Source organism: Frankliniella occidentalis, unplaced genomic scaffold (genome assembly GCF_000697945.3).
Source record: "Frankliniella occidentalis isolate FOCC.00 unplaced genomic scaffold, Focc_3.1 Scaffold445, whole genome shotgun sequence".
Taxonomy (NCBI): Eukaryota; Metazoa; Arthropoda; class Insecta; order Thysanoptera; family Thripidae; genus Frankliniella; species Frankliniella occidentalis.
In genome coordinates, this window is record NW_026267564.1 from 19,087 (window position 1) to 28,036 (window position 8,950).

The 8,950-nt window shown below is 36.9% G+C and overlaps 2 protein-coding genes across 4 annotated transcripts in view; both read right to left on the reverse strand.

Moving 5' to 3' along the window:
- Positions 1-1,640, reverse strand: part of LOC113209124 (methionine--tRNA ligase, cytoplasmic) — a gene marked incomplete in the record, with an annotated part of 5,807 nt that extends 4,167 nt beyond the window's left edge. Inside the window, 5 exon segments of the mRNA XM_052274806.1 lie at positions 223-444; positions 543-686; positions 756-863; positions 958-1,118; positions 1,407-1,640. Coding sequence (XP_052130766.1) covers positions 223-444; positions 543-686; positions 756-863; positions 958-1,118; positions 1,407-1,509 — 738 coding nt within the window.
- Positions 1,641-2,818: 1,178 nt separating this feature from the next.
- LOC113209120 (uncharacterized) lies at positions 2,819-8,924 on the reverse strand. Of its 3 annotated transcripts, XM_052274808.1 has the most exons (4): positions 7,748-8,924; positions 7,473-7,490; positions 6,546-6,950; positions 2,819-6,463 (listed from the first exon to the last, which is right to left on the reverse strand). In XM_052274808.1, the coding sequence occupies exons 1-4, from the start codon at positions 7,941-7,943 to the stop codon at positions 6,294-6,296; spliced, it is 789 nt and encodes a 262-aa protein (XP_052130768.1). In that variant the 5' UTR covers positions 7,944-8,924; the 3' UTR covers positions 2,819-6,293. The 3 variants fall into 3 exon arrangements, with proteins under 3 accessions (XP_052130768.1, XP_052130770.1, XP_052130769.1); XM_052274810.1 differs by lacking the exon at positions 7,473-7,490 and having other exon boundaries at positions 7,748-8,921; XM_052274809.1 differs by lacking the exon at positions 7,473-7,490 and having other exon boundaries at positions 7,739-8,918.
- Between the last annotated feature and the right edge of the window lie 26 nt (positions 8,925-8,950).

The following is an 8,950-nucleotide window of genomic DNA, read 5'->3' on the forward strand; positions in this document are numbered from 1 at the left end:
CTATAAATATTGATAGGTTTTATTTAGATAGATAAAATTGGTTGGAAAGAAATGAAAAGACTTCCAAGTGCTAAAATATGATGCCATTGTACACATAGTATTACAATACCATTACTGTACCTCATTTATGTCTCCATTATAGGAAGCATGCTTAGAAAGTTAGGGTTTATTAGCCAATTGTTAAGTGTTATTGACTGGGTAAATGAATTTGAAAGAACTTACTGAAATGCTAAGTTGCTCTAATCCATTTTCTATAACTGAAACAGACTTCCCTCCTTGAAGTTTCAACTTTTGTTTCTTTCCTGTGGCGATTGGTGTTGATTCAACAGGAGTTGCATTTGCAAAACTGGTTCCTTGTTGAAGAACAACAGCATTCCAAGAAGAACTGGAAAGAATTTGTACACCCTGACTTCCTGGTAGTGCCCCTGACTTCTTGACTTCCGTCTAATATAAAAATAAAGAGCCCAGAAATAAAATTTTCAAAATTAAACAGTGTTTCTTTTTCTCTGTTTGTAAGGCACCTCACATTAAAGCAGTATTACCTGGAAAGAAGAACTACACTCCAATTTGGACCACCATGCTTTGACATTCTGACAATCAGCAATCCACTCACTACTTAATTTTGGGTCAGCTGCTACAGGATATAAAGTGCTCCACACACATACATCAGCGACAGAAATTCCACCCTGCAATTATGTCTAGCATTTGTAAAAAGTAGCAATCAAACAATGATCCAAATTTAAGAGATTTTTTACCTTGACAAGTGTTTCACTTTTTCCAATAACTACATCCAAAGAAGTTAAAAGAGCTTTAAGACGGTCATTTTTCTTCCCTGGATTAGAAATGCAGTAGATAACAGCAGGCTGCAAGTCGTGAAAAATAAATAATAGTGAAATTTCACGAGCAAAATTTAACATTGGGTTATTTGAGAGAGATCTTTTAAATTAATATGACTACCTGAAGTTGAGCTGACTCCCATTCCAGCCATTGATCCACTTCCCCTTCAATGGGATTACTTGGAGGAAAGATTAATCGAGCAGCTTGGTTTACCGATGACAACACCAGGCCCGAGTCAAGCATCAATATTGGAAGAGAGTGAGATACACATGGCTTTTTATCTGAAAATTAAAAAGCACAGGTAGAACATGCCTATTATTTTTATCTTGAATTTATATACACAACACATAAAAGAAAAAAATGTGTCCGACAAGCAGACGAAAATTGCCAAATAGAAACATAACCTCATTTACTAAAGCGAATCTATTTACAGAAAATTCGAAGGTGGTAAAATGAAAAGAAACAAACTATCAATGAAAATACGGTACAATAATTAACCATCGAATGATGATAAAAATCGAAGACATCCTAGCGCTAAAGAATTTTCCAAGAGTGGCACTGACACTTACCACCAAGAGACACGGTTTCGCAGGAAACTTTGGTTTTTGCGATGCTCGCTGAAACCAAAAGCTTCAGCACAGCCGGATTCTTTTCATTCGTAAGGATTTTCATGTTTGCAATTTTCTAAAGCATTTGTCAGGATTTAGAACCGTTAACTGCGGGTCCCCCGGCAAAAATATATACAATAAGCTAGCAGACCGCTCTGATGCCACATGCGCGGCGCGTTGCAGGCTCTGAGAGATAAAGGAGGTAAATCGAGCGCGGAGTAGAGGCGGATCCAGATGTCTGATGTTACGTGGTGTAACTTCAAAGTACCCCCACTGCGTGCGGGGGACATGATCGTCTACGCTGTCGCTGACTGATAAAAATGCAGTCAAAGTTAAATTTTGGCTTAAAAAAAATTGTTCTAGGTGTTGTCGTGACCACATAGTGGTCAGGCCGCTACTCAGGGACCAGCCCATGCAAATAGCATGTTGACCAGCGGTTGTCGCACCTCACACAGTGGGTTTCAGCACAGTCCCATGGACGACACTGGGCGACACATGCCGTACACAAACTTGTCCAGCCTGTCCCATGGATATGGGCTATAGGCACGCGTGGTCGCAGAATAACAACCCCCGAATCGACGACGTCCTCGTCGAGTATCCTGACCAAGTGTGGTCACGCGTGGTCACGCCTCACCTCGACATCGTCATCCCGTGGTCACGCCCCACTCCGTGTCGTTCCCTGCGAGTTCCCCGATACCCCGTGGTCACGCGTGGTCACGCGAGTTTCCCGGCTCCCTATGGTCAAGCGTGGTCACACCCCACTATTAGGGCTGTCTCCTGCGAGTTCTCCAGGAGTGCCATTGGAGAGCTCTAGGTGAGGTCACTCGCGGAACGTTCTCAGAACGTTTCCACCTCCACCTCACCTTATTTTCAGCGTATAGAAGGCAAAGTGCGTGAGCTCACAGGGAGCTCCCCAATCGCGTGGTCACGCCTCACTCGGGCCGTTTCCTGCGAGTTCCCCAGCAGGTCCCTGGCCAGCCAGAAATGCTCCATCTAGAGGACGTCTACGTAGACGTCTAAATGGTCCGAGTATAGACCTTAGACACACTCTAGACGTCCTCTAGATGGAGCATTTCTGGCTGGGTGGGTGCGGCGTCACAACTAAGTAGTCACGCCTCCAAAAGAACCAAGGAATGTGTTAATGTCAAATGACAAAACTTTGATCTTTTTCTGTTGACTGGGGAATTCCCAAAGAGGTGAGGCCTCTGAATGTGGGACTGGGACATGTCTCCACTCATCTTAATTTCCAACTTATACATCGGATAGACCAACCCAGGTACGAATTTCGCTAACAAATATGGTGTACTGCTTCCACTTTTGATTATTTTTGTATGAGAAGGCATTGTTTGAGGTCTACTGCGTAATGAAGATGATTCTTTTTTCTGTCATATGATACACAATTTATTTCACATTATAAAATCCAACAAAGTCATTTGTACAGGTATTTGTGATTGAGTTTTTAAATTATATTTACATAGCGTGTGTGAGCTTGACACTTTTCTTAGTCACTCAATCATCAAAATTACATTTAACATTACAATCACAAATGCACAGAGTCATCATTAAGTACAGCTCTCACAGACAACATACAAAAATGTATCTAAAATCAAATTATAATTTACTTTGCAATGCTGTAAATATTGAGAAAATGCAAGCAACAACAAATAATAACACATTCTTTAAACTAGTCATGGTCACATTAAAAACTTTGTTATTCATTTGCACTTTTGATCGTAATAAAATGATCAGACGAAGCATGAGGGATATGTACAAACACAATACCTACATTTCAAACAACTCAATGAACATGAACAATAAATCTGTATTAGTTAAAATTTACTAACAAAACTGTAAACAAATGAGATCATGAACGTAAATACTTTGCTCTTTGCTTCTAGCAAAATAATGTATTTGAAAAAATATAACACATCTAAAAGAAACCAACTTTTCTCTTCTAATTTACACCTATACACGGAAACTAAAAATAAAATTAACAACAGTGATTTTTTGGTTATCAGAAACTGAAACACATAAAACATGGGCGAGGGAGCGAAGGAAGAAATGGGAAGGCATAAAGATTAAAATATATGTAAGAACAAAATGAAATGGTCAACATCAAAACAATGAAAGACGGATGGTTGTTCCTAAACGATTAAGCTTGATACTGCACTAGCACAGGCACAAGCAGCATTGCATTGCAGATGAGGCTTAGCAGACTGTCATGTGACAATCCATGAAAAAGCTGTACTAATGTTTAAAGAGGATGGACTTTACTAAGAGAGTTGCAATAGAGTTTGAATATATGCTGCTATGTCTAAAAATATTACACTGAAAAATTCAAACCCTACTGCAACTCTGAGATAGTATATTTTTGACCACCCTGTTGGTGTTTGTATCAAGCTACATCAGCCTAGTGAGAAATCCAATATTGAACATTTGATTGATAATATTGATTCAATAGGTCATGTCATACATAAAGCAACATACATAATTTTGACTTCAGATTGATTCAACATTAAATTCCTCACTGAGTAGGTATTTACTTAGAGAGATAACTAGGTATGACACATTTATACAAGCATCTGTATGTACACCAGCTAAATTACAAGTTTAAAAATCACACAATATACACAGTTTGAGCATTCCACATGGAAAAGAAGAAAAAAGAGAATTAAAAAAATAACATTTTTGTATAAAAATACAAAAAGAAAAGAAACACAAGCTGTTTATGTGGATGTTTGGTCCTTTTCTATTCCTGGTGTACACCACAATCAGCATGTATTTCATAAGAGAAAGACCCAAAAGGTGAGGAGCCAATAATTAAGTAGGGTGTGTACCAAAGATGTATGAATTAAACTAAAATTATTTTCAGAATGGCACATCAAAACTGAAACGGCAGCAAATAGCTATTAGAATACACATCAAGACAAGTACCAATTTTACACAGCTTAAAATAACAAGGTATCATTTGGCACTGATGATAATTATTGGGAGCTTGTTCCTCAAAAGAGGCTACAATGTCCAAAGGATTACCTTAACACACACCAATTACTCTAAATATTATCACTTGATAGTTTTATAAATAGTTTTGTGACAGGGAAATGTAAATGCATATCAGAATATGCAATTTAGCAAATGATAACATAAGAATTTAGAACAAAACCCAAAAATTCAAAAGTTTTAGATTATTTAAGTGATGTGAGCAATCATCACATAAATGGCATTGGTTCATGTAGAACCAGGAATCACTTTGGTAAGATTAAAAATTTTAAATTTTATAAAATGTGTGAAAAGATAAACCTATGCGCCTCCTGAAGTGAGGTGACTTGTAATTTTTTTTAACAAAACAAAGAACGGTGGTCTGTTACATTAAATTATATATGAACATTGGTGAAGCAATACTGCATGGATAAAAATAGGCTGACAAGTATGTCATCTGATCTGTCGAGTAGTAAGCACAGTCAAATTCAAATCACATGAAAACTTATAATTCCTTAGCAATTAAGAAGGTTGACTAAATTTCCAGGACTTATGTTGAATCACAAGGCACAAGACTTAGCACTAATAAATTCCTAGGAGATGGAGGTTAAGATTGAAATAAAAAGAAACAAGAAAAAAAAGGCACACATAAAAAACAAAAAAACACTGCCGCTTAGTGAATAAGTCGATTGTCATGATTCAACAAAAATCCCTTGCCTTTCAAGATAAACTTTACCAACAAGAAATCAGTTTGCTTACATGATCGTCACAGATCTTGTCTCAATTCAAAGCACACACAAAAAAAATTAAAAATGGTACAATAGCCAAAACTTTGCATAAAATTGACAATGTGATTTAATAAAAAATGTATGGTAAACCTCTACTAGCTCAGTGATTAGTGAAATAGCAAACACTAATGGAAAAATACTATCTTAATTAGTATACCAATCTGATAATATTAATCAATGACTCTGAGTGAGTGAGGTTTGAAAAAATTTCTAACAGAAACAAGATCTGTAAAGGGACATTATACTTCCTGAAGATTTGTTTGGTTTAACTTCAAATTGGCTGCTTGAAAGAACAGTCAGACTAAAATGTACCTAACATTATACAAACTGTTGCTTGTAACGTAACTATTTACAGTACTGATGGGACTGTGTTGTAGACACACATTAATGACAAGAGAAAATGGAAAAATATCACACTTAATCGTCCCTTAATATGTGCCGTAACTATTTTGCCATTCGTTCTTTTATTAGTCAGTCAATTCAAAAGTGCATGTATTGCAACCATAAGTGAAATCCCACACAAAACATAATGCCATACCTGTCAATAAGTAATGACTAGGCATAGGGGAATTGAAAACCTTTTATACACTTCAGACTGTAATTCAGTCTTGTGTCTTCTTGAAAACCATCTACACAGCACCATGGAAAGGACAATACCCATGAGTATTCTATGCCACTTAACAAAAAATTTTAACAATGACTAAAATCTTCTTGATTTAAAAACCTAGAAGTTCACGTCGTCAACAATTTTGTCATTCATAACATGGTCATGCACATACACACAAAAATTCAGTCACATTCACACACGGACACAACTCTCAGTTCGTTGCACAGTTGTTTTGGTTTGTGTAACTGTAGCAGTGACTTGCAGTCAACGCCTTTAAACACTGACACAAGTTTTTGGTTTGACTTAGAACATTTCCCCTTCCCACTTCAGAGCTTTCATTTGATGTAAGTCTAAAGTATTTAGTTCTATGCTCCTTACAGAGTGGTGAGGTAGAGGACAACTGACTCATATTTGCCAGTTTGGAGGGGGATGAGTTTGAAAGGTCGCGCCATGCGTATGGCGCGAGTCCCACCCTCAAACAATTATTTCACGTATAACTCTTCTATTTCTTGAGTTAGGAGTAGAGTACCCACTTTCGAGGCTTTCGTCATATGGCATCCCCAAATGAGATGGTTGTTTTTCATCTGATTCCATCTGGTCCATATAAGGATCAGGTAGACCACTCACATCATGGTATGGTGAATCTGAAAAGAATAAAGATATTTTACATTAAAATTTGGAATTAAGTCCATGTTGAAGCTTAAATCAACATTACACTTTACTGACCTATATGTTGGTCCATTCTCCTTCTTGGTTTCTGTACTGCTGCATAGGGATCGCCAGAAGGAGCGTACTCTTGTCTCGATGGGTTTGCACTGTTTCGTCCTTGATTTAAATGATGGGCGTAATCCAGATCGCCAGGTTGTTGTGGATAAGCTGCATAGTCATCAACAGCTCCATAGCCACCATGTGACATAGGATCATATCCATAAGTTGAGCCATGTGTATGAAGATTTGGGTGCGAGTGCTGGAATTGACTCTGGGGGTCATTGACACTTGGTATACCAGTTTGACTGCCATTGTTGCTAGCTGCAGCAGCCATCTTCATTTGCCAAAGAGAGTCTTGGGAGTTCACAGAGCCACCGTTGTTGGAATTGGAATAACTATTCTCCATGTAGCCCATATTCACCCCTACAACAAAATTAAAAATAGATAAGATTAGACTAGAATACACACCGAACCAAGCCTATAGATTATAAAATTAAAAGACTGAAACAGCAATTCACATTAATCAAAGCATAAAAGTAATATACTACATCCACACAGTGAGTTCTCAAATGGAACACACAGACTGGATCAGAGGAGACCCACTATGATAATAATTTAGAGCTAAATGTGGAAGCCCTCAACAATATAGAAATCCTTTTTGTGATTATATGCAACTGTATGACACACTTTAGTACTGCATTCAAGTTTCTATTGGCACAGTTTGTCAGAATTCTATAAATTCAATCTTACTATAATGTATTAAGCAATTATGCATTAAAAGCACCATACATATTACCGAAGTACCTATCTGGAGAACTTAATGCACATACATCTATACTCTAATAAATTTGTACATTAACAATCTACTACAAAAAACAATAGATCATTAAAGTTTAAACAGCATGCTTGCTATACATCAAACAAGAAGAGCTATACCAAACATACCCAGAGTTTGTCCTTGCTCTGCTAGAAAAAATTTATGCAATATTACTATCCTCATTATGGAGCAAACAAGAATATACTTCATCCCAGTTTACTTTTAATGTGAAGGTACACATCTCTAACTCTGACAAATTATGTGCCAGCAAAAACTAGTTGAAATGAATGGAGCTCAAGGTGATAAAAATTTATTATTAATTGTATTATATGAGGGAGCTCACATTTCATAGAATTGCTTTTCATTGAAAAAAAATAAAATCTAATTAACTCACATTCCCCACCATTTATTCCATGTGTCGGAGGTGGTCCATGATGCTGATGGCCAGGTAGAGCTCCATGGTAACCATAGCCATTTTGCGCAGCATATACGTGGTGTCCCTTGGTGGCATCATCGAGGGCGAGATCCAGTGAGTGTTCAAGAGCCTTGTTCTCCAGACCAGAGCTCGGGTAGTAAGGTGGAGGTGGCTGCGTTACCATGCTGGGACCAACACTGTAGAATCCATACCAGGTAAGTTTTGATGTAAAAATTGAACCATTATTAACACTTCAAAAGTACGAAGCCATGAGAGAACACAATACTAGAAAGATAGTGATTTGAATGCAAAAATAAATTTTACACCAAATATCTAGGATAAATTACACTGACATGCTAACAGCACATTCTAATTCTGGAGTGACTGTATAGTAAACTTAAAATCTACCACACATATGGATATGGAAAATATTGATATGACAGGATATGATGATTTTGATAACAGATTAACAGGAGGGAAATAACTCTAGTGAAAATTTTAACCTAGCTTATAAAGCCACGAATCATCTCAAAAAGCACTAACTACAAAACAAATTTGGGGTCAATCCAAGGGAGGACTACATTGTGTTTTATAACGAAACGATACTATAATATTTACATTTACGTCCCCAAAACGAACAGACATGTAAGAGAGAAAAGAGTGAGAATACACATCACTATGCATATCATGGCAGTACCCTCTAAGTTGCAACGCAAAATGATTAAAAGAAACATGCATACATATAATCAGAGTTGCATTTAGAAAAGAGATACGAAAGTAAAGAAGACTGCTCAAGTTCCTGAGAAGATGAAAATACCTTCCCTACTCTAATACCAAGGACTAATTCATAAATTAAATCAAATGCCAAGAAACCCAGTTTCTCAGTTGACTATCAACTCCATACCAAGTTTCCAAATTTAATAATGGAAAAAGGAGGTTATCACTCTAAAGTGAGCTGTATCTATTAAATAATAAAAGGAATTCAAGGAGAATACAAATAAGCTGTAAACTATGCCTGTAGCAGTCAGTCTCAGCGCAATCACAAAGCTTCTTGGCATCTATTAGCTTCATGAATAAATAAGGCAATCAATAAATTAACCTTTATAGCTAGAGAAGAGTCCATCACTTTATCCAGAAATAAGAATCTAGGGTTAAGTTACTATTAATTTTTGTTAAATATGTTGTTATTAT

What these genes read in the sequence shown, in the direction of transcription:
- LOC113209120 (XM_052274808.1), bottom strand. Translation starts at nt 7,943, where the DNA reads ATGGTAACGCAGCCACCTCCACCTTACTACCCGAGCTCTGGTCTGGAG. An exon ending in GAGAATGGACCAACATATAG is followed by an intron (nt 6,464 to 6,545) that starts GTCAGTAAAGTG and finishes TATTCTTTTCAG; the next exon opens with ATTCACCATACCATGATGTG.